At 39.6% G+C, this 14,558-nt stretch overlaps 1 protein-coding gene across 3 annotated transcripts in view; it reads right to left on the bottom strand.

The window, feature by feature from the left end:
• Nucleotides 1-1,075: 1,075 nt before the first annotated feature.
• Nucleotides 1,076-14,558, bottom strand: part of LOC125454282 (contactin-associated protein-like 5) — an 821,154-nt gene continuing 807,671 nt past the window's right edge. Inside the window, exons 24-25 of one of the 3 annotated variants that reach the window (XM_059647522.1) lie at nucleotides 8,273-8,344; nucleotides 1,076-2,994 (exon numbers count right to left, since the gene is read on the bottom strand). In XM_059647522.1, the coding sequence (XP_059503505.1) occupies nucleotides 2,804-2,994; nucleotides 8,273-8,344 (263 nt within the window). In that variant the 3' untranslated portion in view covers nucleotides 1,076-2,803. The remainder of the gene's footprint in view (nucleotides 2,995-8,272; nucleotides 8,345-14,558) is intronic. The other 2 variants (XM_059647524.1, XM_059647523.1) reach the window with 2 other exon arrangements.

The raw sequence follows: 14,558 nt of genomic DNA, 5'->3' as shown, positions 1-14,558 counted from the left end.
TTTTTTTTTCTTCTCTGTTTTGTTTTTTTCCTTTAGTTGGTGTACGTACCCCCTGGGTAACCCGGAGCGGCTTGCATGACTGGGTAGGTGTATAAATATGTTTTATTTTTTGTGCATCTTATGAATAAAGTATATTTTTTCAAATAAAAAAAAAAGGTGACGAAACGTCTGAAAACTAACCTTCCAGCTCAGCGAGCAAACTCACATCCAGAACCTCAACCTGAGCTACAAATCTTCTCAAAACTTGCTGTGACCTTCAGTAGCATTCATTGAGTAAGGGTTGTTTTCCTGCTTTTATGGTAATGGCTAAGTGGATGCTGTGCCATATTTTTATTCTCACCTATTTGCTGTCTTCTCTATTCCCAACATTAAAGGTATGTAAATATTTGGATATTTACAAGATATTCCCTGACTCAACTATGTTCAAACTGCCAATAATACTGTGTAGAAAGAAACCCAGCATGTTTGCGACAACTTTCCAAAGAATATCCCACTCAGACCCACCACCCCATCTCCATAATACCAAATTTACCATGGCCAATCCAGCTAGACTGCACACTACAGACAATTTACCATGGCCTATCTGCCTAACCCACACATCTTTAGATTGCAGGAGGAAATCAGGGCACTGAGCAGAAACCCCACAGACACAGGGAGAATATGCAAACTCCACATAGTCACCGAAGACTGGAATCAAACTCAGGTCCTTAGTGCTATGAGGAAGCAATGCTAATCACTGAGCTACCGTGCTACCCCATAACATTTGGTCAAATAAAATAGGCTGTCAATTTTGGATAACAAGGTGTTGAGCTGGATGAACACAGCAGGCCAAGCAGCATCAGAGGAGCAGGAAGGCTGACGTTTCAAGCCTAGACCCTTCTTCAGAAAATCACAATTTTGGAGTTTGCTTATTGTGAATTAAAATACAGCTTGCATCAAGGAAGTGGGAATGGAGTGAGAAAGTCACTGTAGCACGTAAGACTGTCACAAGTGTACACTTTTCTGCAAAGGTTGGTTTAATTTCAAATAGAACATCTCAGTTGAATGAGTTCTGGTGATTTATTGCATGCATGGACTGACCCCATGTGCTAAGCCCAGTAATGGATGAAACAAAATTTCTTTACTAAAAAGGTTATAGATGTCATATTCTTTTGTTTTCATCTAATTACTTTAATCTTAAATGAAAGTGATAACTTGTAGGTGTAAAATACAAGAATGAGGACAACTGTCTGAATTTACACTTGATCGCTTTGAATCCAGGATGAGCGTTAACATGACATTGTTTGTTCCTTATTTTTTACAAAACAGTTGTAAAATTATCACACAAGGAGATACTTCAAGAAGTCGTAATACAGAACACCTTTACAAAGCACTTTTATAAATATATGTAAGGCTGCAGCAATCATTTTAAATTCAGCATCATAGCAATTCAGTCACATTGTAGAAACAGAAGAAAGGTTTCACTTGTTATAAATTAGTCTGTTGTTGGTTTTGAATGTTGTTAATAGTATGTACCAAAGACACACTGAATAATAAAGGGCAAATTATATGTTTGAATGAAAGAGTTCAAATAGAAAACTATCTACTCAGAGTGCACTACTGTGCTCACCATCTCTTGACCATATCATAACCAAACATTTTTTATACTAATGTCATGTTTATTTGCAGGATGTTAGTATCTCGGGAAGGGAGTACTTTCTATTACAGAGACCTACTATTAGCATCAAGCTGGCTCAGTTCAGGGATAGGATCATTCAGTCTAGGATCAGGTTGCTTTCACTCTGGCAATTGTACTGTGTGAAGCAATTCCATCCTGCAAAGGTGAGATTATCAAAAAGAAATCCTTATACTGTCTACAATGTAGCGTCTCTGATAAGATTGCCAGTCTACTACCAAGAGGCACAGGGCAGCTTTGTGCTGTGCAAACTGTGTTGAGACAGTCAAAAAGCAGTATTGTTTTATTCAGACTGGATGGTGGTCAATTCTCTGTGGTCTAGGAGCTGGCAAGTTGAGGTGTGAATGGAACATATATCGAACAGATCCATGTTTGTCCACAGCTATTTGGGTTGCAATGCACCAGGTGCACTTAATAAACTTGGTGACCTAAACTTCTTTTGTTTTGACTGTTCCAAAGTCAAATTTGTTGGAAAATAGAATCTGTCTCACTTCCTGTCTCTTGTGCTAACTGTAGTCCAATTTTCTCTGTTGCATCCCTGTAAAATTACCAGTCTGTGCAAAAATGTTACAATACCAATGTAGACACAGGAGGAAGGAATCAATTGACTCTTCATTGATGGAATGAATGGAGTGGATCACTGAATAAAAAAAAGACTTCTATCAAATAAAATGCATTTATTTAGTCAATATTGAAGTTTCACTGGCCAGAATCTTGAATGAATCTGATTTAGTTTGAATTATTTCATATATCACTTAACTGCCAAGGTGGACATTTACACCGTTTTTCCCAAGCCAGCTTTTAAAGTAATGCTATTGAAATAAATAAGATGTCTACTTTGGGCCACTTAAAGTAAAGGATTTCACCTCTTAATAGCTGTTTTTAAACACTTTCCAAATTCTATAGAATTTGCATAACTATTCCACTAAACTCACCGACAGTTAACAGAAAACAACAAATTCTGCCCCATCTGATCAGTTCTATGTCATGTACAGTACTTTGTGCTAACATTTGGCCTTTATGGCTGCAGAGTCCATTGCTAATTCATTGTCCAGTCAGTGAGCCCCAGCTGTTAGTGTTATTAATCTTCTGCTGTAACGGTGGTAATGAGAAGGGTCTGTACCACTGTCAGATAAAATACTCCTTCTTGCCTTCACTAATTGAGTCCTGGTAATTGTTCTTCAGCGTGGTGTCGGCATTCTCAGCATATTCCACCCCCTTTGTTTCATTGGTACGATATGTGCCTTTGTGCCTGTACAACAGGTGTCCTATTACAGCAACGATACAGAGGATGACAAAGATCACAATCGCAATAACACCTGTGCGTGAGAAAAAAGAAATGAGTTTGCACAGAGGAGTGAGGAGCAGATCCAACAGTAGCAGTATCATGTTACATTGAAAACTCAGGCAATGGGACAAGTAATCCCCCAGAGTCTTTTTGCATCCTCCTCATTCCTATCAATGTTTGTACCATCTGCAAACCTGCTAGACCCGCTGAGTTTCTCCAGAAATTTCTGCTTTTCTTTCAAATCTACAGCATCCAAAGTTCTTTGCTTTATTGCGAATATGAAAAATGGGCCCGCAGCCAAATAATTGTACATAGATGGGGAACAGTTGATGCCCAAACACTGATTGATTTGCTATCCCATTAGTCACAGCCTGCCAGCCTGAGAATGGTCTAGTTATTCTGAGTCTTCCCTTTCTGTCAGTCAAGTAACCTTCAAATCAATGTTACCTCCAATTCTATGTGCTTTACTAACCTGTTTACTTATCTGTTCTGGATTTTAGAAGAAACTTTCTGAAAACCTGAAAGTATTATGTCACTGAGTTCCCTGCTATTAAATCAGCTAGTAACACACCCAAAAAGCTCTATCAGAATTGTCAAACATGATTTACCCTTTTTCTATCCATGTTGACTCTGCCCAATCAAACAATTATGTTTCCAAGTATCCAGTTAGCACGTACTTTATATGGCTTCCAGCTTGTTATGTCAGGCTATCATGTCTGTAGTCACCATTTTCTCTCTCCTTCCTTTCTTAATCAGTGGAGTCACATTTGCAGCCTTCCAATCTTCAACTGTGGTATAGGATTAATACAATTCTGAACAGTGCATTCTGGTAGCAAACTACTTCAACACTCCAGGGTGAAGGTCATCAAGTGAACTGAACCCTCCTCTGACAACTCATTGTATTCATCCATTGAGCATGTCAGACAAACTGGCCATCTTTCCAAATTACAACCAGCTAGTTAGGCAATTTGTAGAATCATAGACACTCCACAGTACAGAAAGAGGCCATTTGAGTCATTGAGACCACACTGACCCTTTAAACAGCATCCCACTCTACCCAGCTGCCAACTGTATCCCTGTATTTACCAAAACAATCCACCTAGCCTGCACATCCCGGGATACTATGAAACAATTTAGCTTGGTCAATCCACCTAACCTGCACATTTTTGGATTGTGGGGGGAGATTGGAGCACCTGACAGAAACCCATGCAGACACACACAAACTCCACACAGACAGTCATTCAAGCCTGGAATTGAACTTAGGTTCCTGGAACGGTGAGGTATCAATGCTAATCACGAGGCCACCATGCACCGCCGCCCCCTCCCCCGCAATTGTCAGTCTGATGAAGTATATGATCTGTCAGTCACCAATAACTTCTCCTTAACTGGCCAATAGTTGTTAATCCCCAGCTCTAGAAACCTACCAACTTACAATCTGTCACAAGATTAGGTCTGCACACTTGTAGTTGAACAGTAATGTGGTCTACTAAGGAGAACTACGTAGAAGGGATGGTAAGAGAGGACATCTTCAGGAATCTTCCAAACTCAGCTTCCAGCTCCCCGTGATCTGATGTAACAATGACATAACTTCATACAGAAATGCTCAGTGATGTTTCTGAGATAAAATGTATGAATAATCCTGTAGAGATAATAACGACTGCTGATGCTGGAGTCTGAGATAACACAGTGTGGAGCTGGAGGAATACAGCAGGTCAGGCTGCAACAGAGGAGCCGGAAAGCTGATGTTTTGGGTCAGGACCCTTCTTCAGAAATGGGGGAGGGGAAGGGGGCTTTGAAATAAATGTGAGGAGGGGCAGTGATAGCAGGTAGGTAGTGGTGGGGATTGGTCAGTGAGGTAGGAAGAGCAGATAGGTGAGAGAAAAGATGGACAGGTCAATGAGGTGGAGTTGGGAGGGGCGGGCGCTGGTCTTGGAATAAGGTCGGGAGTGGGGAGATTTTGAAGCCAGTAAATTCCACATTAATACCATTGGGTTGGAGGCTTCCAAGGTGGAATATGAGGTGCTGTTCCTCAAGTTTCCAGGTGGTGTCGTTATGACACTGGAGGATGCCCAGGATGGATATGTCATCCAGGGAGAGGGAGTGGGAGTTCAAGCGGTTCATGACTGGAAGGTGTTTTTGTTTGTTGCAAACCAAACATAGGTTCTCCACAAAGCGGTCTCTGAACCTCCGCTTGGCCTCTCCGATGTAGAGGAAGCCACATCGGGAACAGCAGATACAATAGAACACATTAGCAGATATGTAGGTGAACATCTGTTTAATGTGGAAGGCTTCTTTGGAGCCTGGGATAGCAGTGAATGGGGAGGTGCTTACATAAAGCTTATTGCAATGCCATCTACCAGTTGATGTGCTGTTTATGTGTGTACTGTTGTTGTAGGACCAGAAGGAAAATCCATCCAGACACACACATCAATCAGTTAGCAGAAACTGATGATTTACTGATGATAGAAAGAGCAGGGAGTTCTGGTCCCTCAACTTCACGGGCAGTGGGTCCCGAAGGATAGCAATTAGCAACAAGGAAAAGCAACATTTGGGAGTAAGAGGGTTGGCAGAAACAGAAGAGCAATTAGGAGCAAGAGACAAATTATCAAATTGAAAAGAGAAAATGATCAAGTCATGCCGATAATAATTATCCAGTGGCCTCCTGAATGCCACTGTTGAATCTGCCTACACCTTATTTCCAGGCAATGCATTCCACACCCCAATGACCCACTGAGTGAAAATAAATTTTTCCTTACTTTACCCTTGCTTCTTTTGCAGATCATTTTAAGTAAATGCCCTCTTGTTCTTGTCCCCTTCATGAGCAGGAACATTTGCTCCCTCTCTACTCTATTCAGCCTGCTTAAGATATTGAAAATCTCTATTAGATCCCCTCTCAAGGAAAATAGTCCCAATTTCTTCGATCTATCTTGCTAAATGAAGTTTCTCATTTCTGGAACGATTCCTGTAAACCTTTTTTTGATCTCTCTCCAGTGTATTCACATCCTTTCTATCATGTGACGTGCAGAATTGTATAAAATACTCCTCCTGAGGTTTAGCAAAATTGTCTTTTACAATTTCAATGTCATCTCCTTGGTCTTGTACTCTCTGCCGCAATTAATAAAACCGAGGGTACTCTCAACTTTATTTACTGCAACTCTATGTGTTCTGCTATCTGTGCACATATACACACATGACGCTCCCGCCCCACCTTCAAATTGTTTCCCTTATTTTATCTTGGCTTTCGATATATTCTTTGTCCAAAGAAAATCACCTCATACTTCTTGCATTGAAACTCATCTGCTATCATTCTGTGCACTCCACCAACTTGTCAATGCCCTTCTAGAGTTCCTCCTTACAGTATACAATTCTTCCAAGCTATTTGACATTGAAACAGGAGCAGGAGTTGGCCATTGGGCCCTTCAAGCTTACTCTATCAATATGATCATGGCATATCATCCAAATCAGTACTGTGTGCTTCTGTAAACTTTGAAATTGTTCCATGTATACCAAGATCTAGATCATTAATATATACCAGAAAAGTAAGGTTCTCAATTCCGACCCCTGAGCTATTCCAATACAAAGTTCCCCGACCTGAAGAATATCCATTGACCATTACGCTCTGATTTCTAACACTTAGCTGTTCTGTATTCACGTTGCTATGGACACTTTTATTTCATGACGTATAATGTTCTTCACTAGTCTGTTATGCAGCAGTCTTCAATGCAATACATATGATCTACAATCATATTGTCAAGCAAATGTTTGCAAAAGGCAACATCTTTCTCACTTTTGGTGTGGAAAAAGAGGTGTCAGCTAGGTAGGATACATAGTTTTAATTGAATTGTAGTTTTCCTTGAATTTGTAATGCCATGTTAATACTAATTCTTCATGAACAATATGGAAGGGAGGAATGACATTCAGCCTGAGAGAGCATATATTGCAGACCTCAGATTTCTACTCCTCTACATGAAAAGAGTAAAATAAAGTGAATGAACACCAAATTGATTAGTACCCTGGCTCAGTGGTTTGCACTGCTGCCTCAAAGCACCAGGGACCCAGGTTTGATTCCAGCCTCGGGTGACGGTTTGTGTGGAGTTTGCACATTCTCCCCATATCTTTGTGGGTTACTCCAAGGTACTCTAGTTTCCTCCCACAGTGCAAAGATGTGCAGGTTAGTTGGAATAGCCATGCTAAATGCAGGGCTATGGGGTGAGGTAGGTGGTGGGTCCGTGTAGGATGCTCTCAGAGGGTTACTGTTGACTCAATGGGTTGAATGGCCTGCTTCCCCAATGTAGGGTTTCTATGAACTCCAAGTTGATTGCATCATTAATTTCTTAAATGTCAAAACAATTTACCAAGATTCAATAAGTTTTCTTTGAAACGTTAAACATAAATCTTAAATATTTTGTTTCAATTTAGTTGTCATTTTCTTTTTATTGTACAAGATTAAATTGTTATATTCCCTGCAATAACTATGCTTCTTAATGACCAACAGCTCAAATATTGATTGAAAATTAAGGTGGAATTATCATTGTGGGTTAAAGAGTTAAAGTGATCCAAGAAAAGAGTGACATCCTATGTTTTGAGAGCAACATTACTTATTATTTAAAAAAAACTTCTCAATGTTTTGCAATTCTTTAGATTAGATTCCCTACAGTGTGGAAACAGGGCCTTTGGCCCTACAAGTGCACACCGCCCCTTGAAGATTCCCACCCAGACCCATCCCCCTGTAACCTACACACCCCTGAACACTATGGGCAATTTTTTGCATGGCCAATCCACCCAGCCTGCACATCTTTGGACTGTGGGAGGAAACCGGAGCACACGAAGGAAACCCACGCAGACATGGAGAGAATGTTAAAAATTAAAAATTAAATTTAAAAATAAAGAAAATTCTGATTAGGTTATTCCGGCCATCTTTAAAAAATTATGTAAATGTGCAAATGCAGGTCTGATTTTAAAATATTCCAATTTCAAAAAGAAAAGGTGTAACATTGTCAATACAGTGAAACATGCTAAGGCAATTCGAAACAGTGGTTATCAAACAAAATTTTACATAAGAACCACAGAATCAGATATCAGGAAAGGTAACCAAAAGCTTAATCAAAAAGCTAAGTTTCATTTTTGTAACGGTGGAGCGATTAAATCAAAAATAAGCAACAGGCTTGAATTGGAGCAGCACAAAGATTTAAGCACTGGGGGACGTTACAGACATAGAGAGGGACAAGATAATGGAGGGATTTTACATCAAAAATATTAACTTTATAGGATGTAAATATTTTGGCCTGGTCACCACTTCACACACTCACCTCCAATGACTGCTGAGTCACCTCTGACTGAATTTTTTAATGGTTGACCCACATCAATCGTCCCAGAATGATCTGTAGTTAAATTTTTAAAAAAAAATCAAAGTCAGAATTATCAGAAGTTAATGCATTGTTATATCTTTCCTGACATTTTTGGCCATTCCACTTTTTAAAAAAAATATTTGTTAGTGGGATTTGGGCATTCTAGGCCAGCAAATATTGCCCATTCTTAATTGCCAAGAAAGAGGTGGTGGTGAACTGGCTTCTTGAACCATTGAAGTGCTTGGTGTATAAGAACACCCACAGTAATATTTGTGAGATCCCTGAGATTCACAGGTATCTGCAAACCTTGTACTTGAGATGGTAGAGGATGTGAATTTTAGATTAGATTCCCTAAAGTTTGGAAACTGACCCTTTGGCCTAAAAAATCAGCATCACCACTCGAAGCATCCCATCCAGACCCATCCCCCAATAACCCACTCACCCCTGAACACTATGGGCAATTTAGCATGGCCAATCCACCTAGCATGCACATCTTTGGACTGTGGGAGGAAACTGGAGCACCTGGAGGAAACCCACGCAGACATGGGGAGAATGTGCAAACTCCACACAGTCGGCCGCCTGAGACTGGAATCGAACCCGGGTCCCTGGTGCTGTGAGGCTTCAGTGCTAACCACTGAGCCACCGTGCTGTGCCAAATTTAGAAGCTGCTTTCAGAGGAGTCTTGCTGAGTTGCTTCAGCACATCTTGTAGATGGTACACTTTGCTGCCAAAACTGTGTTGTTGATGGTGAAGTGAGTAAATGTTGAAAGTGCTAGGTGCTAGGGTGCCAACCAAGCAGGATAGCTTTCTCTTGAATGGTGTTCAGCTCCCTGAGTGTTAATAAAGCTGCACCCATTCAGGCTGGAGGAGAATATTCCATTATACTCCTGACTTGTGCCTTGTAAATTGTGGATAGGTATTAGGGAAATAAGAGAAGACTTACTCTCTGCAAAGTTCCTCATCTCTGATTCATTCTGGTAGACAGAGTATTCAAATGGAAGACCCAGGTCAGTCTCTGGTCAATAGTAACTAACTGTTGATAATGGCGACATTCAGATATGATTATGCTCTTGAATCTCAATGATTACGTTCTCTTTTTTTGGAGATGATCATTGCTTGGAGTTTGCATTGTGCAAATGTTAATTGCCACAAAACAACACAGGCCTAAATATCGCCTAGGTCTTACTGTACATGGATATGGATTCGTTCAGATAATGATATTAGCCTTACTTATACCGTCCTCATCTATTCATTTTTCACTTGTATTTGAAGTCCAGTTTACCTACACATGGATCCAGAAGAGAAAACTGAGGCACTAAATACGATCTAATTAACTGCCCGCTCCTCATATTATTTCCAGCAGTTAGTTTCATCAGGCACCTTTGAGAACGTACAAACTTCACCTTAAATTCCATTACAATCCTTAACATTTAGAAAGAAACTGAGCAACCTATACTCTGAAAGTTCATGGCATTTACACAAAAATCTGCAAGCATTTGTCAAATAAAGGAAAATAATGGAAGAGACAGAAGTTGTCCTGAACACGAGTATGCAAATTCTGGGCTTCCTTGGAAATTTTTGCAGCATTACAGAGTGAAATTTCCATTTGTTCCAAAATTTGGAATTCACCGATCCATTTAGTTGAAGGAAAGACGTCAATTAGTAAAATCTAAGTTGGATTGTTTTTGGGGAGTAGGTGGATGTGGAGTGGGGAAGTGGAATTAAAAATTGTGCTCTTTATTGATCCCCTCCAAATTTGGCAGCTGAGCCATGATCCATATCTTTCTTGGCAAGAGATCACTCACATGCATAGCCTCAGATGAAGAAATTTTTGTGGTATTTTGTGACGTTGCCTCACAAATTGACACTTTAACTAAGACAGCTGTTAAACACCATTCTTCACCCAGATTATTATAATTATATAAAAGCTTGCAAGTCTCCAAAATCCTGTTGAATTAATGCTCATCAGGTGGATCTTGGTTTTTGTATAAGGATATTAATCAATGATTCTCTAAGGCTGTTTTTAGAAGCTGTGAACACCACTTACCATCTGTAATACTTGAAGTAGTTCACTAAACTTTTAAAAGACGAAATTAACACATTGTATAATGGCATAGAGTGTTCTGAGTAATTGCAAATATCAAGGACTTTACCCATTAGCATAAGCTTTACTTTTCCATAGAGTTTACTCTCTTAATACAAAATACTGATGAAATATCACGCCGGCAGGTGATTTTCCTTTATGAGTGAAAATCAGAATGTGTTTCAAAGGTGGCATATTTGTGCATGTACATGAATCTTTTAAATTATATAACAAATGTGTCAATCAATTCATACTTTCTAAATTCTCTGCAACAGCTGCTTTGAACATCTTTCAGAATTATTTGTTTTTCATTTCTTTAATAAATTACAGCAGCCCATTTATTTATGTGATGTTCTGAGAAAGGGTCACTGGAGCAGAAATGTTAACTCTGAGTTTTTCTTCACAGATGCTGCCAGTCCTGCTGAGCTTTTCCAGCAACGTTGTTTTTGTTCCTGATTTACAGTCTCTGCAGTTCTTTCAGTTTACATTGCGCGTAAATAAATAATCCGATGTCCTTAAAACATTCAGGAGTGCAAACAATTGAAATTCAGATATTCAACATTCTATTGTATATAGGCTCGAGTCCACTTCAGGATGTAAAATGTTGAAAAGCGTACATCTGGGCATTTGTAGTTAGCAATAAAGCAATGGTGCACAACACTAGCTTCAAGGAAAGGCACTGTCAAAGTCAAAATCCGTGACAGGATGGGAATTTTGATGTTAATTTGAATCTAGCACCAAGTGAAATAGATCTCTTGGCCTTCAACCATAGTGAGGTCATAAAGCAGAGTGAATAGCCAATTGCGTTGAAGGATTTTCACAGACCACATACCAGCACTTTGAAAGCATTGATTACTTTTCTGTTTATAATATAATTTTGCAGAAACAAAATAAAAATTGAGACATACATATGGCATGAAGGTAGAAGATAAAATATCTTAAACATTGTAAGACTGTCGTTTTGTTTTAAGTTTGCCTTTCTTTACCATGATGGCAAAATTTCACATTCCATGTGACCTCAAGACCTTAGATCATTACGGCACAAGTAGGCTATATGACCCATTGACCCACGTTATTGAGATCATGGTTGATCTGATCATCCTAAATATAAAACTGAATTTCAGGGCCAAAGAGATTTTGTTGAAATAATTAAGAATTTAGTATGTTGTTAAAACCCAGTGGTACCTCCAACAACAGAATGTAATTTTCCAAGTGGTTTTACAACCAGAAAAATTGCGTAAAAGGAGAAGTTCTCATCTGTTTAATGATTTTTAATTGCTGACAAAGTGAGTAACTCCAATAGTGCAACCTTTAGAGAAGCATAGAGTCACTGAAAACAACTCATATACTTCTACGTTTACCTGAGCATGTGTGGACTCTAGAGAAGCAATGATAGCCAATGCTGACAGTTTCACTATCTACTCTTTATGTTCCCATTAATATATTCAAATTCAATCAAATAACCTTTTATATTCTAAATTCCATGAAGTACAACTAATTGTCAATTTCTCTCTGTGATTTTACGCTTGAATCCTTGAAAGGCTGTGCTCATGCTATTATATCTTGCAGGAGACATTTGACACATCAGGTAATTACATACCAAGGAGGTTTAACTGGCCTGAATCTTCAGCTGGACCATCAGAGAACTGCTTTCTGTCATCATGTCCAAGTGGGGCTGTCCAATGATTATATGATTATCATTCACATCTCCTCAGATAGTGAAGAACTCTATGCAAGGCATACAGCAAGACCTGGGCAACATTCAATCTTGGCTTTATAAACATCTCATTAGATTTGCACCATCTAGACACTAGGCAAAGACCACCTCAAATTTCAGAGAATCTAATCCATCTCTCTTTGATGTTGAACACCGTAATCATTGTTGGATGCCCACTGTCAACACGAGGAGTTATTGTTGATGAGGATCTTAACAGGCCAACCTTATAAATATTAGGGCTACAAGGCTAGGTCAGAAACTCACTCCTAACTTCTGAAAGCCTGATTGCCACCTGCAAGACACTAGTCAGGAACATTCTCCATTTGGCTGGATGGACACAAATCCAACAACGGTCAACATACTCTAAATCGTCCAGCACAAATCCATCTAGTCAATTGATATGCCAATCACTACCTGAAAAATACATTACCTCCACCACTGAGGCACAGTGGCAGCAAGGTATGTGATATATAAGATGCACTTTAGCAACTCACTCAATCACTTTTGACAGAATCTTCCAAATTTGTAATCACAAAATCATAGACAGTGCGGGAAGAACCCTTTGGCTCATTGATGCTGCACCGACCCTTCAGAGACCATTCCACCCAGACCCCTAGTCTAACCCCGTAGCCCTACATTTCCCATGGCTAATTCACCATGCCGACACATTCTTAGAAACTATGGACAATTTCACATGGCCAATCTTTCTAACCTGGCTGTGGTAGGAAACCGGAGCACCCGGCAGAAACCCACACAGACACGAGAAGAACATGCAAACTCCACACCGACAGTTATCCGAGGCTGGAATCAAACCCAGGTACTGGCACAGGAAAGTGGGAGTGCTAACCAGTGAGCCACAATACCATCCTCCACCTGCAAGAAGAATAAGGGAACAGATACTTGGGAAAACCCCAACTAAAGTTATATTCCATCGTGCATTGAAAATACATTCATATTCCTACACTGTCGCTGTGTCTAAGCCCTGTAGCTCCCTCCTTAATATCACTGTGGGGCTACTTACATGACAGATGGACTGTGACAGTCCAAGAAGGAAGGCTACCACCACCACCTTCTTCAGAGCAGTTTGGGATGGTTATCAAATTTTATTTCTGTTAGTAATGCCCATGTTGATATAAGTAAGTGAAAAATTGCATTGCTGCTATTTCTCTCAACTATTGCCTGTAGTAGTAAATTCCACAGTCTAACCATTTGCTGGGCAAAGAAGATACTCTTTAATTCCCTGTAGGATTAACAGAGATTATTTTATAGCAATGACTATTTATCTAACAGGAATATACAGTGGAAGAGATAGGAGTTAGCTCTAGACCTAGCTGTGTAAATTCTGGCCTTCATTGAAGGAAAAAAAGACAGAGTTAACGTTTCCTCAGTCACCGGACCCAAAACTTTAACTCTGTTTTGTCCTTGGCAGAATCTGCCAGACCTGCTGAGCTTTTCCAGCAACTTTGTTTTTGTTCCTGATTTACAGTATCTGCAATTCTTTCTTTTTTTCTGGCTTTCATTGTTAGTTTCCTCAGGTATCAGGATGAAATCTCTCTTTGCTCCAAAATTGAAAATGCGGCTGCAGACTGATTCAACCAGTCAAAGGAATTACAGCGACTGATGGAAATAAAATTTAGCGTGGGGTGATAATGGGGCCAGGGAAGATTTGTGTGCTTTTTTTGGATCTCTGCCAAGCCTGGCAGATGGGGCACAATACATAACTTTCCTTACAGCAGTCTCCTCACATGCAATCCTTCAAAGGAGGTCATCACCATCAGGTTCTGCAGCCTTATCTGACTAGTTGGCACGGTCAAGTAATTCTTCACCCAAATTAGTATTGTTCGGAAAACTTTCACAAGTCTGTGAATTCTGGTTGGATCAACACTAGGCACTCTGGTCAGGTGGATCTCGGCCCACGAATGTTGGCTGATCATTCTTAAAGACCATTTTATAACTGTGAACATTTTGCCATCTGTAGCATTTGAAATAGTTCATCAAACATTTAAAGAGAAGAAATTAACACACTGCATAATGAGCTAGGGTAGTCTGAGTAATCATAATTTCAAGGTCTTTATTCATTCCAATCAGGCACCATTTCTGCATATTGTACATGTAATATCTCTGTTTCTATGGGTAGGTGACCTTCCATATGTTACAAATGAAAATAAGAATTCATTTCAGAACTTGGCACATTTGTGAATGAACAGAAATATTATAAGTAATGTAGATAACATAGTAATCAATTTCATGTATTTAGAATCTGTAGGGATGTCAAAACCAAGCTTCTGCAGGTAATTTCAAAATCAAGAGGGAGCTACAATGGACGAGAGCCTCTCATCAACCAAAGGTGATTGATTTTGCCTCTGAATACAAATAGAGAATGCAGACAATTGAGAGTTTCTAAATTCCTGGCAATAGGACTTTGAACAAAATCTATAAAGTCCTTT

This window comes from Stegostoma tigrinum, chromosome 7 (assembly GCF_030684315.1).
Source record: "Stegostoma tigrinum isolate sSteTig4 chromosome 7, sSteTig4.hap1, whole genome shotgun sequence".
Classification (NCBI taxonomy): Eukaryota; Metazoa; Chordata; class Chondrichthyes; order Orectolobiformes; family Stegostomatidae; genus Stegostoma; species Stegostoma tigrinum.
This window is presented reverse-complemented; position numbering and strand designations above follow the sequence as displayed.